At 46.4% G+C, this 25,323-nt stretch overlaps 7 protein-coding genes across 7 annotated transcripts; 3 read left to right on the top strand and 4 right to left on the bottom strand.

The window, feature by feature from the left end:
• Positions 1 to 78: 78 nt before the first annotated feature.
• On the top strand, positions 79 to 1,037 carry H257_02178 (hypothetical protein). Its single transcript, XM_009825706.1, has one exon. It carries the CDS (start codon positions 96 to 98, stop codon positions 879 to 881), a length of 786 nt encoding a protein of 261 aa, XP_009824008.1. The 5' UTR covers positions 79 to 95; the 3' UTR covers positions 882 to 1,037.
• Positions 1,038 to 2,386: 1,349 nt separating this feature from the next.
• Positions 2,387 to 4,219, top strand: H257_02179 (hypothetical protein). The gene has a single exon (XM_009825707.1). It carries the CDS (start codon positions 2,439 to 2,441, stop codon positions 3,936 to 3,938), a length of 1,500 nt encoding a protein of 499 aa, XP_009824009.1. The 5' UTR covers positions 2,387 to 2,438; the 3' UTR covers positions 3,939 to 4,219.
• Positions 4,220 to 5,229: 1,010 nt separating this feature from the next.
• On the bottom strand, positions 5,230 to 5,995 carry H257_02180 (hypothetical protein). Its single transcript, XM_009825708.1, has one exon. The coding sequence runs from the start codon at positions 5,945 to 5,947 to the stop codon at positions 5,432 to 5,434; it is 516 nt and encodes a 171-aa protein (XP_009824010.1). The 5' UTR covers positions 5,948 to 5,995; the 3' UTR covers positions 5,230 to 5,431.
• A 4,217-nt stretch (positions 5,996 to 10,212) lies between these two features.
• On the bottom strand, positions 10,213 to 10,742 carry H257_02181 (hypothetical protein). The gene has a single exon (XM_009825709.1). The coding sequence runs from the start codon at positions 10,704 to 10,706 to the stop codon at positions 10,242 to 10,244; it is 465 nt and encodes a 154-aa protein (XP_009824011.1). The 5' UTR covers positions 10,707 to 10,742; the 3' UTR covers positions 10,213 to 10,241.
• A 3,763-nt stretch (positions 10,743 to 14,505) lies between these two features.
• Positions 14,506 to 15,242, top strand: H257_02182 (hypothetical protein). Its single transcript, XM_009825710.1, has one exon. It carries the CDS (start codon positions 14,564 to 14,566, stop codon positions 15,191 to 15,193), a length of 630 nt encoding a protein of 209 aa, XP_009824012.1. The 5' UTR covers positions 14,506 to 14,563; the 3' UTR covers positions 15,194 to 15,242.
• A 1,742-nt stretch (positions 15,243 to 16,984) lies between these two features.
• H257_02183 (hypothetical protein) lies at positions 16,985 to 18,549 on the bottom strand. The gene is made up of 2 exons (XM_009825711.1): positions 17,750 to 18,549; positions 16,985 to 17,626 (listed from the first exon to the last, which is right to left on the bottom strand). Exons 1-2 carry the CDS (start codon positions 18,510 to 18,512, stop codon positions 17,130 to 17,132), a joined length of 1,260 nt encoding a protein of 419 aa, XP_009824013.1. The 5' UTR covers positions 18,513 to 18,549; the 3' UTR covers positions 16,985 to 17,129.
• A 4,301-nt stretch (positions 18,550 to 22,850) lies between these two features.
• H257_02184 (mRNA surveillance protein pelota) lies at positions 22,851 to 25,317 on the bottom strand. Its single transcript, XM_009825712.1, has 6 exons — positions 24,950 to 25,317; positions 24,766 to 24,897; positions 24,558 to 24,710; positions 24,189 to 24,395; positions 24,034 to 24,144; positions 22,851 to 23,316 (listed from the first exon to the last, which is right to left on the bottom strand). The coding sequence occupies exons 1-6, from the start codon at positions 25,235 to 25,237 to the stop codon at positions 22,984 to 22,986; spliced, it is 1,224 nt and encodes a 407-aa protein (XP_009824014.1). The 5' UTR covers positions 25,238 to 25,317; the 3' UTR covers positions 22,851 to 22,983.
• Between the last annotated feature and the right edge of the window lie 6 nt (positions 25,318 to 25,323).

The raw sequence follows: 25,323 nt of genomic DNA on the forward strand, positions 1-25,323 counted from the left end.
TGATATAGTGTGCACTTTGGACCTATTATCCGGATGAGCACCGATTGGTGCACCAAACATGACGTTTTGATTTTGTGCCACTCACCAAGGCAATAATGGAACGACGAGTGCTCGCCCGCGCGGCCATGGCGGCATGTTGCTTGTTCACAGGACATTCGTCGGCACTCATGGAGAAGCTTCCGACGCTCGATAATGAGCTCAAGCGAATCCGCAGCTTCGAGGCCAAAATGCGTGAGCGGTGGATCAAGGATGAAGACAACTGGCGCACGCTGCCTTCGCGGGTATGGCCAAGTTACCACCCTCCTGTGGCCCAACAAGCATCTCTAGAGGCCAAAGTGAAGTCGCTTTGCAAGCAGTCACAGCCTACGAATGATACCTGTTTCCAGAACCGGTTTGACTTGGCCACGTTGCTCGTGTTCAATTCCATCGACCCGGAAGCTGGCTTTCGCATGTATACTTCGCTAGCCGACGACGGGTTCGTGGATGGCATTGTCGCAGCTGGCGTGTGCCTCGTTGAAGGCTTTGGGGTAGACCAAGACTACGCTCGTGGAGTGGCCTACCTGCAGCGGGCCAGCCAACTTGGACACCCCCAAGCAGATTACGAATTGGCTGTGCTGCATTACACTGGCGCCGCCGCTCCATCGCTGCCTGCCAGTGACGAATTGGCCTTTGCGCTGTTCGAGCGGGCCATGAACCAAGGCAGGTTTTCGTATGCCACGTACATGGTGGCGGACATGCTCCTAGACCAAGCAAACCCCGACGAGTACGGCCGAGCGTTGAGCTTGATGTACGACGCAGCCGACAACGGACATCGATATGCCCGTCAAGAAGTGCTGAGTTTCCTCAGTGGACGGCACAAAGCGCTTCGACGGGCAAGTTAGGCGGTACTATGCACATCCTGAACGAAATGAACAGTAACACGTGGGTTGGTGATGATGCCAACATTCAAATTAGTACTACTACTACGTGCCAATAGTAGTATATACAGCATCACTGGAAGTGAGCGACAATTAATAATGGAGAGACGCCACTTTGTGTTCACGTCGCTGTTCAAGTCGTTGAATGGTTCATGGTGACGATTCGAAATGGGAGTGGGGTGCTCAATCGAATGAGCAGCACCAAATCGACAGACAATCGATCGACCAATCAAAACCCAGATCACGAATCAAGTAAGGTAATGCATCAATTATTGACACTGTTTTTGACCAAGTTTTGGCCATGACTTCAAATCCCAGTATTGTTGTGTTTATTCTAAACTGGAGCGACGCGGAGAATGAATCGACAACCTATGTACAGTAGAATCGGCATAAGTATTTACAGTTAGCCAATCAAGTTGCAGGAAATCAGCATCAACGTCGAATTAGTGTGATCGTTGAGAATGATTGGACTACATTTCAGATTTGTGTCGAAATTAAATGTTTTGAGCTTTGTGGTCACGACTTTTGAGGTGAATCCATGGCACTCCTTAAAAACCTTCATGTTTGTATTCCATTAAATTAATACTTCAATGATCAATTTGTTTTACATATGAAGTATGTAAAACAAATTGAGCAAAATATAATTGCATGCATTTCGCAATACGTAATAAACTTTTACATGAATTTAATTAGTCAGCGTAAATAAATGCAATCACATTTTAATTCATCACATCAGTAGCGGCAATAGTGGATGCCATCCAGTCGTTGCGAGGAGCAATACGCTGCTGCTTCTTTGTCTATGGTAGCGATGGCTCTAAAGTAAGTACTTCCATGTATCATGTAGCTATGCACAACTGCCGTGACGCTCTCGTAGGCATGTATGGCCGGACTGCGTCAAGGGTATCTAGTTGACATTCTATTTAAATACTTTAGAGACGAACATTATCATATCCAATCATACAAGGCCTACACGAAATATCGAGATTCTATTGGCTAAAAGTAAGACAGTCTCACAATTTGGTGGCGTGTCAACAATTGATTACTGTTAGCCAATCTATCCATTCTTTAGAGTCTGAATTAAATTAGTGTGAGACTGGACGACCTTTACATACAAAAGTCAGGAGAACGAATCGATGGATAGATTTGGCGAATCAGCGCAAAAGTCCAAATTTGGAGTAAAAGGACAACCCTATACAATCGGACGACATCGGGTATTTTGTGAGTCAAATACCCGGTGGGTGGAGCACTAATAATTAATATTAATATAAAATACTGAATCTTACCAGGAGTATCAAAAGTGCTGAATTATTTGATGGGTGGTCAAAGTTACTCGAATTCCTTTGAATCAATACAAACTTGAAAACGACACTTGGGAGTATTAATAGTACGTCGAAATTCCTTCAAAATATATCACTATATCTATATCTAAGGCAATTGCTGTCGTGATTGCCATGACAGAGAAAGCCTTCGTCAGTTCCCATTTCAACCATTGACTGGCGGCATTAATCAATCGTAGCGAGTATGGCGTCAGAACAAACTCCTTTGACCAAGCAAGGGTCGTCCGGGTGTGTCAACACATGCGACCTGAAGGAAGAGCGCCGGTGCAACGATATCTTCTTCGTGATTCTGTACCTCTTGGCGTTTGGCGTGGTGCTAGCCTTGTTCTCCATGTACGGCGGCGAAGTGCTCACGTATGCCGGGGACCACTTGGTGCAGAAGCAGCACAAGTTCAAGTACGCACTTAACATTTGCGCGTCGATTGCCGGCGGCTCCGTCCTCCTCTCCATGCTGTGGGTTGGCATCATGTTGTGCCTTGGCGCGTGGTTGATCTGGATCTGCGCGGGGGTAGCCATCGCCGGCTCGGTCGTCGCGGGGTTCCTCGCGTCCAAGTTCATGAAGGACAACGGCGACGACACATGGTTCTGGCTCCCCGCGACCCTCGGATCGCTCGTTGCGATCTTGCTCACCGTGTACATCTGCTGCATCCGCAAACGCATTGCATTTGCCAGCGCTAACTTGCAAATTGCATGCCGCGCCATCCTGACGTACCCCGTGATCCTCCTCGTGGCGTTCTTCAACACGCTTCTCATCGGCGCGTGGGTGCTTGTGTGGTCGGTGGCTACGTACGCCGCCATGAACCACGGCGAGTACATCAACAGCGACGGCCAAGGGTACAACAACGTGCAAAAGTTCAGCATCTTCGCGGCCTTGCTTCTCGTGTTCTTCTGGACGCTGTTTGTCGTGCGCAACATTGTGCATGTGACAGTGTCCGGCACCGTGGCCACGTGGTGGTACCGCGCCGACAACAACCGCGTGCCCCTGACCACATTGCGCGCGCTGTACAACGCGGTGGTGCTGTCGTTCGGATCCATCTGCTTTGGCTCGCTCATCGTGTCGGTGATTGAAACGATCAAGACAATCCTCGAGATCTTCCGCAACTTGGCCAAGCAGAGCCACAACGCCGTCGCCGTGTGCCTTCTTGGCTGCCTCGAGTGCATTGTCGGGTGTATCTCGAACCTCGTCCAGTACTTTAACAAGTACGCGTACTCGTACGTGGGCATCTACGGCTTTAGTTTTCTCCGCGCAGGCAAGGAAACGTTTGAGCTGTTTGAAAAGATGGGCTGGTCCGCCATCGCGAACGATGCCCTTATTGACAACGTGCTCATTGCCGGGTCGATCTTTGTCGGGATCGGTGGCGCCGCTGCGGGCTACGGTGCCGTGAGCTACGACAGGCACTACAACAACAACGTGTGGACCCAGAACCTCGAGAACCCCACCGCGACCCTCGGCACGGCCGGCCTCCTCATCGGGTTCTCCATCTGCTACATCGTTATGGCGGTGATCAACTCGAGCGTAGCTACGACGTTCGTCTTGTTTGCCGAGGACCCGCACTCGCTGCACCACTCACACCCGCACGACTACGAAGACTTGCACCAAGCGTGGAACGAGATTTACCCCGAAGAATACGCCAAGAATCCCCACGGCACTAAGGCCGACAACCAAGCGATTCAACACACGTAAACATACGTCAAGGATGTGCTGCATGTGCTGTGCTCGATTGTAGTTTTGCCAAGAGACGGTTGTTAATACTAGTGGTAGTACACGGGCTTGGAATCGACAACCTGTGCATGGTGAAGTGTGCGCTTATTGAGGTTCAAGTACATGTATGTACCGGTAGTTCACTGAAAGTCGTGACGAATAGGTACATCCACCAGTTCGATATTTGCAGCTTTAATAAGGTAGAGTTGTTTAATCTCTGGCGTTGGTTAATAGGCAATGGATATCCCACAGTGCGAGGTTCCTCCACAAATCCTCCCTTTTCACCTATCACATACCGGTATCACTGTACAGTGTTTACAGTAGTTCATTTTCTTGAGATTTTTTTATGTTCTACTTTGACTAACGTCAGTATGAGCCAAATTCACTGGACGATTGATCAACAGCCAAGAGCCACGCAAACACCTATGCAATAAGTTTGAAATTCGCAATCAGTCACGTTCGAGTTTACCCAAACCGACGATATTCACAGGATGCAACACTGCATACGTCATTGTCATTTATGTTACTCCACCATTCTACTATTCGTATATCGAAGTACCTATTAATAGTAGTAGCTCCAGTGGACAGTATGTACTGTAGCCAGCCATTGACACCTGCAGATATTCTCGAAATTGGCTCGCGCATTATATATATATTACAGTATACGTATATGTTGCGATGCACAGCAGTACAAAAATGTTACGATGTATTTCTACACGAGGATCGCAGTTACTACTATACATATGTATACTATTAGGTTGGTATTGTAGCTCAAACTTGAACGACACCGCGCGAGTAAGTTTAGGCAATGCAATATGTATGTAGCAGTGGTGAGGCCACGGACTCCTGGAAGAAGCTCATGGCTTCACCGCTCGCTCGCAACCACGAGTACCGGTACATTATAGACTTGCTCCACATATCCCACAGCATTTATGTCGTGGATTCAACCTCGTAACACGCGATGCATTCCGTTTTGAGTGTCGTGTGTGATTGGTAAGAGTCACTGGTCTTGTCCAGGCCCATAACTGACGTTAGTAAGTATTATTTACCAAAGATTGGGTACCCTACAATAGCCTCTCTAGCCCTGGATTATCAGTTGGGGTCATTGGTAATGTGTACGTTTAAGCAGCGACATCGTGGCTACAACTGGAAACCTACCAATCGGTCCACGATGCTTAGATCTTCATTGCGTTTCGATCTTAGATCTTCACTGTGCTTGATTAAATGTGTGTACAATTTGTACAACCTGAGGTTACACGACTAAGGCTGACCTTGGTAGCTTGAGTAAGATTAACTTTACCGATGTACTATCAACAACTGTCGAACCAAATCCCCCGTCAGCGAGGGAATACCGCTAACGTTATCATTTCTGTGACGCATCACGACGTTCCCCCTCCTAGAGGTCATCCCACCTCCGCAATGCGCAAAGTGTACAACACAATATCAAAACGGCAATCAATAGGTCACTTTGGTCGTCATAGTTCGAACACGTCAGTGTGATCGGCGAACGTGTTGTTGTGAGGGTTGCTACTTTCTTTGAGGTGCTTGGAGCAAAGCCCCCGGGTCCGCGAAAAGTTGCTGCAGAATGTCACTTTGCACCGAGAGCCGCCGCCGTGAATTCGACACAGTCCTCCTGTTTGGGACGGGGTCCAACAATCAGCAATCCGACACTTGCGACCCCCGCCGTGGCGAGTGCAGAAGCCGCGGTTTCGAGCGTAGGAGGTGCACTGGGGGAATCGGCATTGTAGCCCAATACTGCGGCACGTATGGCCCATGTGTTGTTGCCGACTAGCCGTCGAAAGTGGCGAAAATCCAGTCTCGAGGTGATGGTGGTTGATCGGCAACAATGGAGCATGGGTGGCGTCAAAGGGAGTGGCTTGGAGGAGCCGAGAGTGATGGAGACACACACTGAACTCTTTGGCGTAGCGGGAGCACTCAGCCACATGGCAGTAGCGGCCTCGACCGGCGTCATGAACAGGTGTGGGGTTCATCGATGGGTTTTCTTACGATCAAGTGGTAATCAAGCAAGGACCTCCCCCCAAATACATACATATCCGCAATCTTTTATTCTACAATCATCCGGGTGATTTGTAGAATCCGCCGATCAGAAACGAAGGTGTTAAGTCGTTCGAAGTTTAGGATCTGCACTGTGGCAATTCTGGTAATGCTATGAACGTATTCATGGGGGTGCAATAAGTACATATATACTCCGGAGTAGGTCGCCAAAATCGCATGTGTCATAACGTCAACTAGATAGAAGGGTGGGTATGCATGAGGTGGCTGCATATATGTACTCCTAAACGAATCTACACAACCTATAAAGCTATGTTGGGTGGCACCACCATATGCTGCTTTCCCTGTTGTCAGTTTCAATGTCATATGTAACGAAGAATGAATCCAATTCAGCGGACAGCATACGCACGCGAGTACAATGTACGCGCAAATGGGCACAACCAGTCACCCTGCCCCGTAGACAACACATATAACCTGTGTCGTGACAGTACACTTTTGGCCCCTTCTATGGCGGGGGACAAAATCCCCTTCCTGGCGGTTGGCGTTATTTTGGCATTGCACGTTGCCGTGCGCTCTTTGCGATAAGGGCGACGGGGACTTTGCATTCCGCGCTGCGGTTGTTGCTCGTTAGGACCTTCATATTACTTCGAAGCCACGATAGGGGCAGATTTATAAGCCCCACGTGCATGAGCTTGGAGCGAGACCACAGACTGGACAGGATATCACCTTATTATAGTGGTTGTTACTTGCCAACGCCAGAAACGTTCTGAAATTTGTGAGCATAGATGTGTTTATTATCCCAAGTTGTCCAACGTGCATTATTCTTGAAGTCTGCAACGACAATCACATTGCGTGAAACCATGTACTGTATGAGAGATGAAGGTGCGCTGGAGGGGAAATTGGACGAGCATCAATTCAGCTGCTCCTCAACTGCCCACTGAGGATGGGGGCGTTGCTAGATACAGTAATTGGAACTCTTAGTATTATCTCGTGGTGGATCGTGCGAGACACCAGAGCCAGTCGTACCAATCCCCCCTGTGGGGGACTCGTGACAATGTAAAAGTCACCCCTTCACAATGCGGCGATATAGAACCGCAGAGAAATGCCAGCGAAATGAGTTTCTAGTCAAGGTTCATGTTTAACGAGACTTCGAGCAACGTCATTCCATACAAGTTCAGTGTATACTGTACAGTGTCACTAAACATCTCAAAAAGGGCTTGGGCTGTAGGAGTTCAGGTTACTGTCGTGTCTCCCAAGACTGAAAGTTCTATCGCTTCAAACACTTTGTGATCGCATCAACATTTGCTTCCAATGCTTGTCGAATACCATTGGATACATTAAGTTGAAAGCTGCAAACCCCCAAGGTAGAACGAACCCTCATCTGAACTTTTTGATATATTCAGTGGGATTTACACTCGTGGTGAATGGTATTGAGCGAGCGACTCCCCAGCAACAGCCTTCGCCCGAATTGCAGAAACTAAGTATGTTGACTGAACACCTCACTTGTGCTGGGCGCCCCCTCGCCTCCGCTCGACCTGAAGGTACCCTGCGCTATGATTCATAGCGACTTGATTCTTCCGAAACTTTTGTACGTCCTAGGAAGATGCATGAGATGTCTTACATGGCCGAGGGGGTCACTTGACAGTTGTCACCGACCAAATCTCAAAACTTGAAGCATTTAACACCCCCTGAGCTCGTTATCATTCGCGTGCTGAATGGTGCCCTCGCAATGTGACAGGTAGGTGATGTAGTACACCTCGCTATGACACCTGATCGATGCTATTCGAGCTGCTTGTCGAGAGATTGATTCAAAGCCGCCTCTAATGCAAGGCAATTGAGCCCTGGACAACTCATGCGTTTCGGAGGGTGCAAGTGACGAAGTGCTTAATGTTGAAGTTCACTCTCTGTTGCATTAACCCCATTTCCATCCGTACATACAATATCATTTGTGCTACATCGAAAATCACCAATACATCATATAACTAAGGCTTCACTTAGGTGGCCTCACTCCTTTCACCCCCCCCACTATTATCGTTTGCATTTGCGCCTCCAGGAGCATCGTCAGTTGCAAATGCGCTAGAAAATGAATGGTCTACGTGGAGGGTAGATACCACCCCTGGTCTACGGCACTCAAGCTGGGTGTTTGTATGGAGGGGTGTGCGCATGATAATGGCTACCGTTTTACGGTGAAAAAGTGAACGATGATCAAACTTTTCCATGGTTGCAGTGAGGTCTAGGAATGGACCAAGTGCAACGCGCACCACCCTCGGACACGTGCAAATTGGTCACAGCCGTCCGTTTTGCATCGAGAACCCCAAGAACCCCCACCATGGGCACGACATGTGTCCCCAGTCTGAGACGGAGTGGTGCAGTGGACGACAGCGCATTTTCGCCCCCCGCCATGGTGGGAGCACAGCCCCCCGATCCGGGCGTACGACAGGCAATGCAAGTATCGACATCGCGAGTGTCGGCTGCGATATCACCTTTACATGTCGTGCTACGCGTGCCTTTAGAGTTGTCACTTTGTTGATTTGACTTCGCCAGAACTTGTACGAATCGTTCACACCATGGCGGGTCCAAAATGTCGCGCAGGCTGGAAAGCCTGTCACCACATGGATTGTGGAGGGGAGAACAGTGGGAGTCCTCGTCGTTCGCCCCACAAGGGCGATGCGGGTGCATACGAGGGCAAAGTGTGTGTACTCGCAACAAAACCTGGGCCGGCCTCTTGAAACAAGTGGTTGCCATGTGGGCTTGTATACATGTCGTTTGGAGGGCTCGCCGCTCGGGTGGTGCATTCTTGTTGGCAAGAAATTAATTGTGAACTTAGTCCACGTCATATTGACCACTACCGGCGGGATGGGTTGCAAGATCCTACACACACTGCATAGGCGTGAGAACGTACTAGTAGGTGTTGCGCACAATCAATTGTACAGCTTCCAGTTGGCGAATGAGTTCTCGCGACTTTCGAGTTGGCAACTATTGCGAGACGATTGATTTCCTTTGAAAACTGCCGTGTGCTCAGGCGAACATCCAAGTGGCATGTTGCAAAAGCAGAAGTAGATTGTTTCAGGCTAACTTAGAGAAAGGATTGTACAGTTCAAAGTTCGGGGTAGGCATGGCGAGGTTAAGTACGATACCGGTAGGCCAAGGCTGCTTTAGCATAATATTGTGTGTTCTGTACTACAGTACTCAAAATTTCCTCCCTCGGTTGGTTGAATGAACCGCCGAACAATTGCCGGACCTTCGAAATTTCATAAAAAATTAAGTTGAAGAGGTATCTTATGACTGCAATACTAGTACTGTAGTCAATCATACTCCTTTGCTCGATTAGTTGGCGATTCATCAATCCCCCAAAATAGGCAAATTTGACTGAAAAGCACAATACCATACTGTACCGTTGAGAATGCAAATAACGTTTAACGTTACGATCCCGCGAAAGGGTCGCCAAGGTTCAACTGCTTTGAGCCAAAAATGGAAGGCGTATACCCACTGAACCGCGTTCATCATCGACGGAAGTCCTGTTGCCTTTTGTATCGCGTCTGTGTTGAATTAGTCAACTCCTCGCTCGTACACCTAACCACATTGGCGCACGTGAAACTGGAGTCATTTTATGATTTCTCACTCCACACGCCCCTAGCGGTGGTCCTATTGGTTACGTTGGTGGATTTGAATTCTTTGAAGTAATAGCCGTGGCCCGTTACTTTAAAGTATATATTCCACATGCACATGGTGGATCTTCGCGAAGACGCTTTACATGTTATCAACAGCGGCTGTTCAATCAAGGGTGATAACAGTACTCGGCAATGATCGAGATAGTGTCATCCATTGACGGCATCTCGTCGTCGCTCGCATCGTACTGTATTGCCACATCCATGACGCTATCAGTGTGGAATAGTCCCCGTGCACGTTCGTGAAACGAATGGACGATACGTCGCTCTTGCTAGATCTCTCAGCGCCAGGTAGATCTTCAGCACCACTCCATCCTGATATCCTGCGCCTCCCACCCCCTCGAGACCCCCTTCGAACAGTATATATATACCTTTGTGATGGCAGTATCATAAGGTCACAGGGCAGCTCAAGCCCAGGCGCCATCTTCATCATATTCGCCTACTGGAAGGAAGGTCCCCTCTACATAGTGATTTTGAGGGGGCGTTGGAATGCGGGAGGTGAGAAGCATCACACTTGGCAAGTGAATGCAAGAATAGCAGAGTTTCCGTATCCTGATCTGAACTTTCCAATCGTGAACGCATATAAAGTGTCGTTGTTTTCATGCTACGAATAAATATCACTGACTAAAGCAATACAAGGCGGTGTGTGGAGCTTGGCGTGCACCGAGCAGGCCCCTTTGACACGTGCAAATCGATCGCAGCCGTCAAGTTTGCACCGAGAGCCTCCGCCATGAATGCGACAAAGACCATTCGTCTGTGACGATGTGGGGCAGCCGACGATACGGCACTTGCGCCCCCCACCGTGGCGAGTGCATAGCCCATGGTTTCGAGCGTACGAGTGGCATCCGTCAAGAAATCGGCATCTTGAGACTCGATGAGCTGGGGACTTGACCTTAGGTGACGAAGTACTTCTCATCGCGCATTGAGGGGATGACTTGATCGTTGTGTTTGCTCCAGGCGCTTGTGTCGTGAAATACCTCGAATGGAAAAGGCACATTGCAGATTGTTTGGCGTAACGCGAACATGTTGCCACGGAGCAAAGGGTCGAGGTCGGACAACCCACCATCATATCGTACACGTCACAGGTTGTCGTCTAATAATCCAGCCAATTCTGAAATGTCGGTACATTCACGAGCTACGGAAAGATTTTCGAACCATTCCTGGAAACTAACCCGCTGGGTAATGGAACCCGCACGTACAGGTGTTTACTTGTGCAGTATGGGGCAATTGTTGAAACGAATGACCAGTAGTTAGCATTCTATATCTCGTACGTAGTACGCCAAGATTGACAAGCATGCGTTGAGGTGGTGGTACTAACTAATGCTAATACACACTTTCCTTGCGCGCAATGGTAACAACTGCTGTGTCTATTCTATAGTGTAGATGTGGTAGGTTGATAATCGTGGCTCGCAATCGTATCTATTCAACAGTGTGTTCGACATTTTCACCCATTTGCTGACAGGTGGGGGGGGTGACCCAATCAAACGATTAGACTGCCACGTGCACAGATTCGATTCCACGGGCAGGTCACTCAACTCTGGCAATGACGTTGCAGTGGTAGTGTTAATTAGCTGATCTCTGGAATAATTTTCATCAATGCTATCTTACCCGGTACAGTACGATACAGTAGTAGCAGCCACGTCCTAAGATACCTGATGGGCTTCGTCTCCCGTTTATGAGCCACCAGGGGCGCCATGAAACATACCGTGAATGTTAGGGGTCAGTCGAGTGATATAGGCACTACTACAGTAACGTCGGGAATGTACCTCGGACGATGATTGCGCGATGCAGAGAATGAGAGAGATTGGTCCTGCGTCAAGGTGACGTTAGAACGCTGTCATGTGTCACAGGCCACAACATCATGTAACTTTAGTATAGTTTCAATGAATGAACCCGTAATTATCAGGCTGTACGTTACCTTCCTTCTGACGAGGCCCTACCAACTATAGCTACACTTCATCATTCTATTCGATCTTACCAAAAACTCAACATTGCGTACAATTGATCATGATCGTTCGTTCGGATCTCTGTGATGCCGACCTGACCTAACCCAAGTACGTAGTACCGATAGACAAGTGCATTTCGCCACAGCTCTACTCCAATTCACCTTAGCAATCCCCTTAAGAAGTTTAACCGAGCGTTGGGATGGTGAACTCAAGATGCATCATCGATTCACATATACCTTTCCCCTCGTTTTGCGAAAGATTGCCCCCTTTAGCTTGCGTCGTCCGAGGGAACCTCAAAGTGGAAGCTACGTGTAAATGAAGAAGTGTCGACTGCAGCAAACAGGGGCCGAGTCCTTGGAGGTGAAAGTCGAGGCAGGAGAGCCACTGTTGAAGCCTTACTCCATTGCATGGCCTGTGCCAGTCATACTCGATAGAAATAAAATGCTACCTACAATATAGGCGAAGCTGCGAATAACAAACAATAGCACTTCGTTTGTCTCGTCTTGCTGTCGAGCGATCGACCAAATCATGGCGAGCATGGCCGTTAGAAACAACTGCAATACTAAATCATAGTAATGTTTGCCGTTGTTTATCATCTTCGCGAATTCATTGCTTGAAACCGCCATGGAATTCTCGTGAAACTTAACATGTTGCAAGTACAATAATACGTCGCACATACAGTACTGTCCAGATATCGTACCGACGGTCCTGAGATCACAGTATGACATGTTATTAGGAAGTAAGCCTCGGGACATGTAAAATTCAGCCGTTTGATGTCTCACGATCATGGACAAATAGTAGCAAGTAGCATCAAGGACCACATTCTTCAACTCTCCAAACACAACCAAAATCCCATCTACAAATCGTCCAAGAATAGCAGTTAGTTTTCCCATGTTTGTCCAGTTGAACTGTTGGATTTTATTATTTCCAAATCGTCTAACCGGTTTCATTGGCTTTTACGCCAAAAGTAAAAACGGCTTCCACTCTGAAAACACCTAACGTTACCGGTAAAACACGTCGTCGTATACAACGGTGGTATACATGCAGGTTTACTGTCAGCCCTGCCTATTTTGCAAGCCGTAGCCAAACTGTACTAACTTACCGGTACTCTGACATTCAAGGTCCCCCCAGCAGTAAACCGAACGAAGTAGAAATGTTACACCTACGTAGCACTTCAAACGCCTGCGGCAGCTCGACGGCTTATTGTAGACGATTGAACTCAATAACGCGTGCCTAACGCCGTTAACTGCTCGTGAGTTACTACGTTTTGTAGTACTGTACTACTATTAATAGTACGAGTGTAAATATCTTACACTATTAGTAATGAGGTAATGCACTTTTAGACAATAGTATCTAGATATTTCGTGTTGGCCTTGTATGATTGGATATAATAATATTCGTCTCAATGTTGAAGTCTGGTCATAAGTCTGATCACTGTCAGTTTTTTTCAATCTCAAACAAAAAATACAAGTATTTAAATAGAATGTCAACTACCCTTGACGCTGTCCGGCCATACATACCTACGAGAGCGTCACGGCAGTTGTGCATAGCTACATGATACATGGAAGTACTTACTTTAGAGCCATCGCTACCATAGACAAAGAAGCAGGAGCGTATTGCTCCTCGCAACGACTGGATGGCATCCACTATTGCCGCTACTGATGTGATGAATTTAAATGTGATTGCATTTATTTACGCTGACTAATTAAATTCATGTAAGAATGATTGGACTACATTTCAGATTTGTATCGAAATTAAATGTTTTGAGCTGAGGTGAATCAATCCATGACACTCCTTAAAAACCTTGATGTTTTGGTTCGATTAAATTAATATGTAAAACATATTGATCAAAATATAATTGCATGCATTTCGCAATACGTAATAAACTTCTCAATGATACGTAAAACAAATTGTGGCATTTTATATTCTCTTGTGGTGCTATAAGCATCAACAAAATAATCGTTCTCGTTCTCGAGCTACTGGGATTTGAAGTCATGGCCAAAACTTGACCAAAAACAGTGTCAATAATTGATGCATTACCTACGAAGCACTCCGGAGTACTCCGGAGTATAAGGTTATTTGACATCGTGGCTTGCTAATTCGCTGATTGGACAGAATAGTATTTCGAAACGCATGCAATCGCTAATTAGCTAATTAGGCAGAAGGCAAATTCAACAATATATATGTGACGTGGCGTTACGCTATATATGTGACGTGGCGTTACGCCACGTTTCTGAGTGTGGCGGCATATCAAAACTTGATCACTCAGCCACAGGCACACATTCAACATGCACGCAGCGACACATGCGAAACCCACATTCGCCGGAACTTGATCGACGCCTTGTGTCTCACCTTCTCCGTAGTTCTAACGCTCCCGCATCCACCGATGGATCAGTGACCATCGCAACACCAATAGGTACCAGGTACTAGTAAGATAGAGCTAAAACCTTCGTCGTTAGATTTGGTTATGTATATACCAGGTGAAACGAAACACTGTTAATTATAACGGCACGCTACTGTACGTCGTCGGGCACATACTGTATTGGTCCAAGAGCTTGTCGAATCAGCATACATACAGTGGTACGCTTAATATTCGATTACGTGACGCTCTGAACCCATATACTGCACTACTAGTGCTGCCATATTTGTTCGTTGATCCGTGCTTACAGTTAGTACTACATAGTATGGTGGACTTGTGTTTCAAGTCGATGGTATGCAGGTGAGTTGGTACACTCGAACTGCTGTCGAGCGTATGCAAGGCGCGTTGAACTAACATTTTTGTAAGCTACTGTACTCCCTCACGTTTTCACATGTCAGTTTACTCTTTCGGCAGAAAAAAGCACTGGAGTGCGTAAATATGACCCGAAGTTCGAAGTACGGCACCAACACTTCCCTGTACAACCGCGTGCTGCCAATTGTCCACAGGCCTGCAATCTGACGTAATAATGCGTCCATTTCCACAATCGTTGGCGAGTTCCAAATGAACCCGACCAGCGCCGCCAGCCACGATACGCTCCTTGACGACGCCCCACCGTCCCACTGCTGCCTTCCCAGTTGTCGGCGGTATGCCAAGGAAGCCTCGCTGTGTCTTATCCACCATCGACTGCAACACATCGCGAGCACAGCGCCACGGCGCTCCGATGAACCAGTGTCCACTGGCCAAGCTTGGCCATTCACGTCGTCCGCATCGCCACGTTCATCCGTATCGACGCACGATACCTTCAGTAACACAATGATGGCCACCGCGCTTGCACCACGCTCGTCGTCGTCGTCGCCGCAGACAAGCCGAAACTCGCGATGCCGGTTCCACAACTGCACGTCGTATGCGAGAAACGGAGGCCTGTGCACCCGCCACGGTGGCGGACGCAAGTGTCACATCGTCCACTGCACAACGCCGTCCCAGACAGGCGGGTTGTGTCGATTGCATGGTGGCGGCACGCGGTGCAAGTCGGACGGCTGCGCCAAGTTTGCTCGTGTGCGTGGGTTCTGTTCAATGCACTATGGCAACTCAGTAGCTGTAGGAGCAGCAGCTGCAGCAACCTCCGCGTCGATAGATCAAGGACGACATAGAATCCCCCTTAGCAAATCGCCGTCGACTGAGTTACGATGAATGGTAGTGTTATAATTTACTCTAACACTGGGCTATGGAGGGAACAAAACACTTGATATTGTGCTGCGACACTTGGTCGCCATGTCGCTGACATTTCGTTGCATGAGGCTGGCTTGCTCATACAATGTACGGGGACGGTTCTCCCAGCAATCTTGTCACTTGTTCGTATTATGTGATATTCAAATGCAGTGTAAACGAAAACAACACATTCCAGCTAACGTTAGTTAGGGGTTGAGTGCATTCAAGTATTTGAGTGATAGCTAATAACCACTGGTGATGCAACTAACCCCAGGAAGAGCAACAAAAGGGGTTCCGGGGTTACAGTGCTGTACACTGGTTCTTTTAAAGGGAAATGATAACGTTAAAGTAAGCAACAGTGGAGCTGTTGCTCTGAGGGAATTATTCACGGTTCTCCAGTAATTTTCGACCCAACTGAGACGACGTCTCAGTTGGGCAAAAAACAAAATTACAAAAATACTCTTTGAATGGGGAATTAATCGTATTTGTCGTAGACAATCATTAGTCGTATGCAGCGTGAGCAGCATGTTTACTGGACAATCGACTGAACGCATAGCCAACATTGCACTGTACTAACTGGAACTCATACTCCGGAGTAAGAAGTTCGTACTACGTAAAGAATGCGTCCCCTTCGAGTGACTTTACAATGTTGTGCGTACGAATGCCTACCTACTGTATGGTGTTAGTTTTGTTTCACAGTCAGTAGGTATTATGAATTCCCAGTCCCCCGACTCATCCAAATTTGAGTGGATTTGATTGGCTCTTACAGAAAGGACAAGTATATTCAACCAATTAGAACTCCAGCGTGATTCAATATTGATTAGACAAACCACGCGAATTTTGGTAGTGTATACGGGATCATTTCATTTTGACTGGTGTGAGACTCCTTCCCACGATCGTACCCCGGAGGTACATTTTGTACTTCACTGTCAGTACGTACCGTACTACTGATACCCGTACTATTAATAGTACGTATCACTACAGTACGTACTCCTGTACTGTAGTACTAGTACCCAACATGGTACAATTAGTACACACTAGTATTACTGTAGTATCCAAATGTCATTCTACCAGTAACTCATTAACTCATTTGACGTTATGCTCTCATGTGATTGCGAGCAGTCAACATCACTTTTTACTTCGGGCGAACTACTGCCGCTGTCCAAGTACGAATAGTATTTCCTAGTAGTACTACCGTTGTAGTATTGTAATCTTGATATTTTAAAAAATCTATAAACTCTTTTAGATCTACCTATAACTTTAGGATTATGATTCCTACGCTCTAGTACCAATTACCGGTACTATTAAAACATACTAATAGTACTACTAGCATAGGACGGGAAGTCAAACGCAAGTCAAGTTTACATAAGAATAGACTTGATTATAGTATGGTTTTGTCCAGGTGAGAGATTCTATCACCCAGAACTTCAAGTTTAGAGGTATCAGAAATGGCGTATTTTTAATCACTTTTAAGGACATGGATTAGGGTGCGTCTGGTAACATTTCAAATATAATATTCTACTTTCTCGCAAATGCCATTTTCAAAATGGAAGTAAAAGGTCTACCCTTAATAGTATTTTGTAATAAGGCGTTTTGGACCTCTTGAACGAGTAAATTCCACGTGGAATTATTGGATTTGGGTGAATACTCTTCAAGCAAGACATGTTTCTATTTTGATCAGATTTGTTGAATTTGTCCCCAAAATGGCGTTTTGGGCCAGAATATTATAATATTTCCGGTTACCTACCCGTAGCCAAAAGCGAATAAAAGCACAAATACGATTAATACTAATACATCAAAGTTGTTTTCTAATTAAACGGATCACAGGTCCTTTTATGGTTCATGTATCCAACCCCTTGACGACCAACACGACAGTAGTACCCTTCCAGCCAAAGCAAAAGCCATCGGGTATACATTTCTAGTGGACATACAGGTTCATGTTTTCACGAGGGACTTCACGACCAGGGACGACGTTCGCGCCAACAAGAGTGGATTCGGCAAGCACAAGGATCGACAGGATGTCTTTCGAGACGCGGGCGGCGACTTCCGACTCGGGCACGCCGACGCACTCGTACATCCCTCGGAGCTCGGCGTGCACCGCGTCGTCGGTGGTCGTGACCAGAATGCCTTGCTGTTCCTTGCCAAGTGTGTACTGGGCAGAGCTAAACGGGGCCACGGACTGACTGCCCACCAGCGTCGAGTGTGCGTCCACTTCATGCCGAAACACCACGGACCAGTGTTCCAGGAGCCGCATTTCCATGAGCGATTCCACGCGCCTCATGACGCGAAGGGACGACGGATGGATGTCCATGACGCATTCCTGGGAGATCAACGTGTAATGGGATGTGCCGCAGCGCGGGAGGGCGGTGGTCGCGCGCCATACGCGGTCTGCCATGTCTGTCCTGGACATGGCTCCTGCACATGCAACCAACGGGCAAACGTGAGTTGAAGTCATGCACATACTGCTAGTATATAGTACTAGATACACGAGACTAGTACAAGGAGTTCTTGCAGCAAAAGAAGACAAGGACAACGGACCTGAAAACGACTTGGTTAGGGCAAACCGGACTTGCGACCCTTCCATCCACACGTCGCCGACCCAGTTGATGGAACTGATCGACATCACTTGCACCCCTTTCTCCACCACAAATGACATCAAGCCGGCGGCGGCGGTTGCGGCAAGTGCTGCCATCGCATTCGCTTTGTCGGCATGCACTGGTTCTTCGGAAGGTGCTGGCTGTGACGACGGACGTGGTGGTGGTGACGTGGACAACGACGTCGCGGTGTGAATGGTTTCCTGCATGAGAGTTTGGATGAACCGCAATTGTTTGGTCGTGTGTTCGAGGGCGAGAGTGAGGTGCTGGTTGTGCCGCCGCAACGAGGACACTTCCGCATCCTTGTCCGACGTAGCGGTAGACAAAGCCGAGGATGAGGAGGCTGAGAGGTCGCGCAGAACTTGTTCCATCTCATTCACGCGAAGGCGTAGGTACGCGACTTCGTCCTTTTGCTTGATGCGGCAGCGGCGCGAGGCTTCTCGAATCTGTTGTTTTCGCTTTTCGCCCTTCTTGGCCAAAGTAGGCGCTGGTTTGCTATCCACGACGGGGCCGGATCGACTCGAGTCGTACGGGGTGTTGCTGCGGCACGTCGAGCCATTCGACGAGACGCCAGCTGAATACGGCACGAAGGGTTCAGAATCCACCGCATCCAAGAACAAATCAGCATCGAGGCTTCCATACTCGAGGCTCAAAGCATGCGACTCGTAGCACGACGGTGGCGGCGGCTGTTGTTGGTGCGGCGCCATTGCGAGCACCTGTCAAGAAGAATGATGATGAAGACAGGATGTGGGACAACAAGTGTATTAATATTTTGTCGTTCCGATCAAGAGTGTTGGTTTGAACTTGATTTTAGAATGTGCTCAGAAATGCTGGAAATAAATTTGAGATCTCGGTGTATATATGGATTTCGGCGCGCCAAGCATTACCGCCGCCGTGTAAGAAGTCCTTGACATGAGATTAGCAAAATAGGAGGCTCATGTCGACTGCATGAGGAGAGACCGAGGAGGAAGCGACGCAAAGTCTACACATGAGAAGTGGTTTGAGGCGGACCCAGTTGTACAAGGTGTGTGTGTGTGTGGCTTCCAAAATAACGTTACAGTAACGTTAATATGTTTCAATAGATTTCACGAAATTCGAGGAGCTAGAGGCTGAGGGAATTAATTGGTCGTTTCGATAGATTTTCCAGTGAAACTGGTCTCCAGTGCAACTTCCATAGGCGCAAAATATTAGCCTCTGGAGGACTTGTTGAAAGCGCGCGAGAAATTCAAACCTTTCCAGATAAAGCTCCGGAAAAGGGGGATTTGTATGCATTTCACCCAAATTTGGTCGTTTGTGAGTCATTTCGTCAAATAGCATTCGAATCTATTTGATTTACTGTTAATCTTGTACAAACTATACTTTACAAAAATTAGTTGATTTATTGTTTTGCCCAATGCGGAGGGTTTGGGCCGAATGAAACGTTTGGATTGGTAAAAATTGAGCAGGACATGATTTAATTGGCTTAGGCGGTTCTTTACAGTTAATCCATTCTCGTAAGACATTCGATTCTAGTTTTGGCAATTTGTAACAGTGTTCAAGGCCTGTTCCATGTAGATATCTTTAGCAAAATGGAAATTGGTTCCAAGTACAGTTTCCTACCGTGCGTTTGGGCAAAACGAATGTATTGGTTAGTTCTTCCATAACTTTTCCCCCATGTATCACTTTTGAGATCTGAAGGTATATACTAAAATAGGAGAAATCAGTTCATCGGGTGAGGGGTTTTATAATCAATACAACGGGATATTAAAATAGATATCGTTGTTTCAAATTTCGCTCCTGCCATACATTCTGAGCAAATCAATATACTCAGAACAGCGATATTTAAATAAAAAATATTTCTGCACTCAGGCCAAAATTTATAATATTACGAGCGGGAGTACTGAAAGTCAAGTACTACCGTAGTGGATATTCTCTTTGCAAGTTTTTAAAAATTCGAGCTATTTTATTTTCAATACGTGCCAATCCGACCCAAGCAATGCTTGGATTCCCCATGTCGCGAAGGCACATAAGTCTATCACCATTCATATTTAGCCTTCAAAACTGGGGATTCATCATCTTTAATTCAAGACGAAGCGATTAAGAAAAGAATGAGCTAAATCCGACCAGTATTTGAAAACGAAAGATTCGTTTTGCCCAAACGCACGGTACGTTTTACCTCTTTTTGTGCGATTTTTTACGCACCTCACTATACCAAAAGTAGAAAAAGAGGTCATTCACGTCTTTTTCTAAATCGTGAAAAAAAAGGTAAATCGTTTTGATTGGCTCATGCTATTTCTGAAAACTACTTCGAACTTCCCCTAAGGGCGTGTTCGGAGCGACTTTAGTGTCAGCGGTTTTTGGAAAAGTAGCCAATCAAAATCGTTTCCATCGACTTTTGCAAAAACCGCTCTGGACAACCTCCTTGAATCTAACTGTAAATTAGAATTATTTTTTCCAGTGTCCTGGAAGCATCTGTCACTGGGATCGGAGCGGTTTGTCATCTGATGTCGCCGAAGTACCTTCCTTGCTACCGAACGCCAGATCTCGTTGTCCAGCTCGTCGAGGTCGGACATTATTTCAACAATTCCGCGATTTCGTTATTTCTGGCACAAGCATACTGTAGTATTGTTTTAAAATGGCATGAATAAGTTATTTTAATACAGTGTACGATAAAAAAATGTCAAAGTTAACATGAAGTTTATCATAATTTATTACCCAAGTACTACGTATTAAGGGCGTGTTCGGAGCGACTTTTGTGTCAGCGGTGTTTGGCTTTTTCCACAAGCCGCTGAAATATCAGCGACTTTTTGCCTTCACTGACATTGGTTAATAACAGAGAAAAATCAACCAATGATGCGTCCTAAAATTCATTGTCCATTTTCAGCTTATGACAGCGGAGCGCAGAAAATTGTTGTCGCGTAGTGGCTGTGGTGGCCAAATGTTCAGGCGGCGAGTGGCGAAACGACGTAGAGTAGATATAGCGCATGAGAACTATGTATCTACGCAAGTCAGTCATAAGTCGGCGGCTTGGAAATATAGACTGCCACGCTAATGGCGCACCGGTAAAGGTCAAACCGACCGACAATGCTATGTGTTTCAACCTTGTGCGTCGGTGTGACCTTCTCCTTCCCGAAGGAGTCGTGCAGTCATCACTACTAACTCTAGGCATGCGCAACCCATAAGATCAACGCCTAGCTAACCTGAAATCAGTTTACAATACACAGAGCCTAGGGTTCAGTACAAGTAGGAGGTCGCGCGGGAGGGGCATGTGTACAGCGTTCGATGCGTTGTGTGTGCAGCTACCCTCGACATGGAAATGACTTACCACAGCCGTGCTTCACATGGGTAAAGTTCTCCCGTCGAGGACCTACCAGTACACACCGGAGTGGAGTGACGAACCACCGGTACCCGACAAGGGCGTGCTTTGGGCGTGCTCCTGCGAAATTTTGGTTTGCAACCAACAATTTATTCTGATATTTTTGCCCAATAAATAGCCACAATCCCGAAAGTCGCTATACACGATTAGTCGTAATTATCCCTCTAAAATAATTTATTTTATGAGCATGTTGAAAGCAATAATTTATGAGTGACAGATTTCACACAGGTCCAATTATTAAATTGTGGATCACTAGTACGAATATTTGACATATTTATTTTTATGCCTTCTGGATGTAACCTAACTAGGTTACATCCAGAAGGAATAAACAATGCAGAACTCTGCACTGTACTGGTAATGTACTGTAGGCGACTTGTTGATGACTCTACGTATTCTATTGCTATCGTTAGTGCACAATGTGTGAATATCGAACATACCTATTGGTACGAGTAATAATGTACGTCCACAGGTGCCACCAACGCAGCACATCACATCTCTAATAATGCTACGTAACGTTAGAGGATTGAATATAATTCCATCCAGTACAGTACGATTACATGGGCAACCTCGCTGAGCGGTAAGCCACACATATGCACTGAACTAAACTTCTTATGTAATGGGGAGAAACTAACATTTATTGTATGCTACGGGTTGTAGTCCAAATCGAAAAATGATTCTTAGAGGTTTATTGGTGTAGAGAGTTTCTCTAACTATGACCATAAAACCATTGACCTACAGTATTTCACCTTGTTGACTTGTTGAAAAGCATACTTGATCATCATACAAAGGTCAATATGTATTTAATTGGAGCTAAGTAATTCCACAAATCTATTGGTCGAATATTCACTAGAGTTGTTGTGGACACACCACCTACAGTACAAGAGAATGTAACCAATTCGAAGACCTTTCTTGTTTCTTCGACCATGCTTTGGGGTAGAATTTTTGAAAGCCCACAATTTAGACGAAAGTTGTTCCGAGCGGACAATTTTTTTTTGTTCATGTGGTTGCAATTCACTGTCAATTATGAATTCTTACGCCGAAAATAACTATATCGCAATTATATAAAACTAATTTAAATATAGTACGTTTCCCCTGCCCCGGATGCTTCTAGCTATGTTTAAAGCGTGATGGAAAATCGTGTTGTGTTCGTAGCGTTGATGGAATTGGCGTTGCAACTAACTATTGTGTGTTCCCAAAGCCGCAGGTAGATAATTCGACGATGCAATGTATCGATAACTGCCAGTCGCGCAAAGGAATACAGTATGATGATCTCGAAATTCACCGGATGCATGCACTTTCTAGAATCTGTCATAATTCCATTATTATATTGTTCATTGGAGTGGGGTGCTCAATCGAATGAGCAGAATCACCAAATCGGCAGAGAATCGATATACCACCAATCAAAACACAAAACACATGAATCAACTAGCCAATCAAATCCACTCTTCGAATAATTCAACATCGAATTAGTGTGTGTTTGAAAATAGTGTGACACTGGACGATCTTTACATGCAAAAGTCAGTACAAAGAAGAATCGATCGATAGATTTGGCAAAGAATCCGCACAAAAGTCAACCAAATTTTGGGTAAAAGACAGACAATACTGTACTGTACATGAATCCCTCCCACTAGTTCAAATGATCGATATTTAACGGCACTGAAAGTAAGTAGATCATAGACGCACACGATTATGTACTTTGAGTAGATTATTTTTTTAATATCTTTTCTACATTATTGCTCTCTCCAAGATATCTGTACAAATGTTAGTCCAAAGTGGAGTCCATTACTATTGTATATCATTAGCCCCCCTCGCCTCCCCCTTGTTTAAATGTACTCGAGATCGTCCAACTCAACAACGCTACTGTCCGTGGTGGCTACGAGAGCAGCCGCGTCGTCGTTGTCTTCATCCGAGGCATCGCCTTCGTCGTCCAGATCTGGCAGCGGCATGCGCAAGATCGCTGCGACGCCGCTCAATTGGCCGAGTTTCTCGCCCGATACATGCAGACTGCTAAACACCCGGACGACGCCGCCGTTGTCGCGGACTTTCTCTACCAGCGTCACATATTTGCGCCGCGTTTGCACGTCCTGCGATCGGAACAGCGAGTCGGCAATCAGCAAAGTTTCCACCGCATTCTGGTCGTTGGCGCGCACCACATGCTACAATATATATATTGAGTCTGTCATCCACGATTTTTAATCTTTTATATTCGAAAGGACAAAAACATTGGATAAGGAGGTCAAAAAAAATAGGCCAAAATCTTGGATATTTTGGCAATCTCTAAAAATCGGCAAAAAATGATAAAGTATCTGTCTCGATCCAAAATGTGTGGGGAATTATTCAATATTGTGCAAAATATCGCGATTTGTTTTCGCCAAAATATAAAACACAGTGATTCAACGGACTTCTTTTTGTTCTGAAAGTTGGCAGCATGAACCGAGAATCGTAAAAAACAATTTCGAAATCAGTTATAGAGAAGACTGTCAAAAATAGAAGACAACTATTGTGGTACATTCGATACAAATTTCCAGACCCCGTCGAATCGAATCGAATCACGAATCGACGCTATTGGCTAATCCATTTTTGAGTGGATTTGATTGGCTCTTGCAGAAAGAAGGGCAAGTATATTCAACCAATCAGAACGCCAGCGTGATTCAATATATTGATTCGACAAAACCAGGCGAATTTTGCAAGTTTATAGCGAATTCACAATAAATTCTTTGAACTACTTTAACCAACTTTCGAAATATGAACCCTCAATACTTTAACCAACTTTGGAAATATGAACCCTCAATATATTTTTAAAAAATAGAGGTTTTCAACTTCACAAAGCCCCCAACATGCAACCAACATGAATACTACGACGGACGACGTACGTTGTACCCATAGTAGGCGCGATCTTGGTCCGTGTGCAGCATCTCAAAGAACGTATCCAGGCACTTGACGTCCCCCGCGGCCTTGGTGTCTTCCAACTGCACTTTGACTTTCTAACACATAGATGAGAGAGGACGCCATGTTTGGATGACGGTACCGCATCCGCGAGGACTTCGTCCAGCGCGTGCTTGTGCCCCGAAGACGCATGTACGAGTATGAAGCGCGCCTTGTTCTCGAGAAGGACCTTGTCGTCCGTGCGCACGGCGTACTCGAGCATGTACTTGAAGAAGTCATCCTTTACGAATCCAGGGCTGGCTACGAGTACGCATTTCACCAAGTTGAAGTCAATGTGTCGCTTCAAGCTCTATGAAACAAACAGATAACGCCAGTTAGTTTAGTCAAACATAACGCAAATTTTAGCCAAAAATGGTCTGGAATTTGGAAAAAAATCGTTTTTATTTTTTATTTTTTCGCATAAAAACGTAAAATGTGCGAGAGATAGTTGTTTGTGGTGATAGGGAAGAACCTGGACGATGTTGTCGTAGAAGCGTTCGACGCCCTTGGCATGCGATGTGTTTCCAGGACGCTTGCGGGGGATGCTGCTCTCGATCTTGGCGCGGATCACCGTCATGTGCCCAGTGATCAAGCACAGATGCGCAAGACCGGTTTGCATCACGACCTACGGGAAGAGATGGTTGGGATCATGACGGGGTCGAAGGAGGATGGAACCGCACCGCGGCAACGTCGGCCTGTTTGGCTACGTTGCATGCAGTCTCGATGCGCTCAATCGACATGAGATCCCAGCAGTTCTTCTTCAATGTAAAGTCCTTGTTGAGTTCTAGGTCGGTTGTGTGCGACGCGCCCATCTACATGTTTCATCGAGTGAGGATACGATGCAGCGATACGAAGCCGACGTACGCGAACATGCGGGTTCTCTTCGACGTTGACACCTTTGATGCGGAGCAAACACTTGGCCGGGTCAAAGTCGATTTTGTCGATCTCAAGTGCCAGACTCATGCGCATGCGCTGGCTAGACGTCGAGCCCGTGGCGCCTTCCTTGACCACTTTGCGCACCGTCGTGGTCTTGAGCGTGTCGCCTTTATGAATCAGGTTGAACACATGCCACATGTCCTCCGGCTCCTCTGCGCGGAGAGATACCGACCCCGTGCCATCCTTCTCACTGATGTTCTTCTTGAGCAGCTTCATGTCGACCACCCCAAGTTGTTCACCCGATCAAGAATAAGCGTCGTTCTTGAAATAATTATTGCCCTAATTCAACGAAAAATACCTAA

The sequence above is a fragment of the Aphanomyces astaci genome, assembly GCF_000520075.1.
Source record: "Aphanomyces astaci strain APO3 unplaced genomic scaffold supercont1.3, whole genome shotgun sequence".
Lineage (NCBI taxonomy): Eukaryota > Oomycota > Saprolegniomycetes > Saprolegniales > Verrucalvaceae > Aphanomyces > Aphanomyces astaci.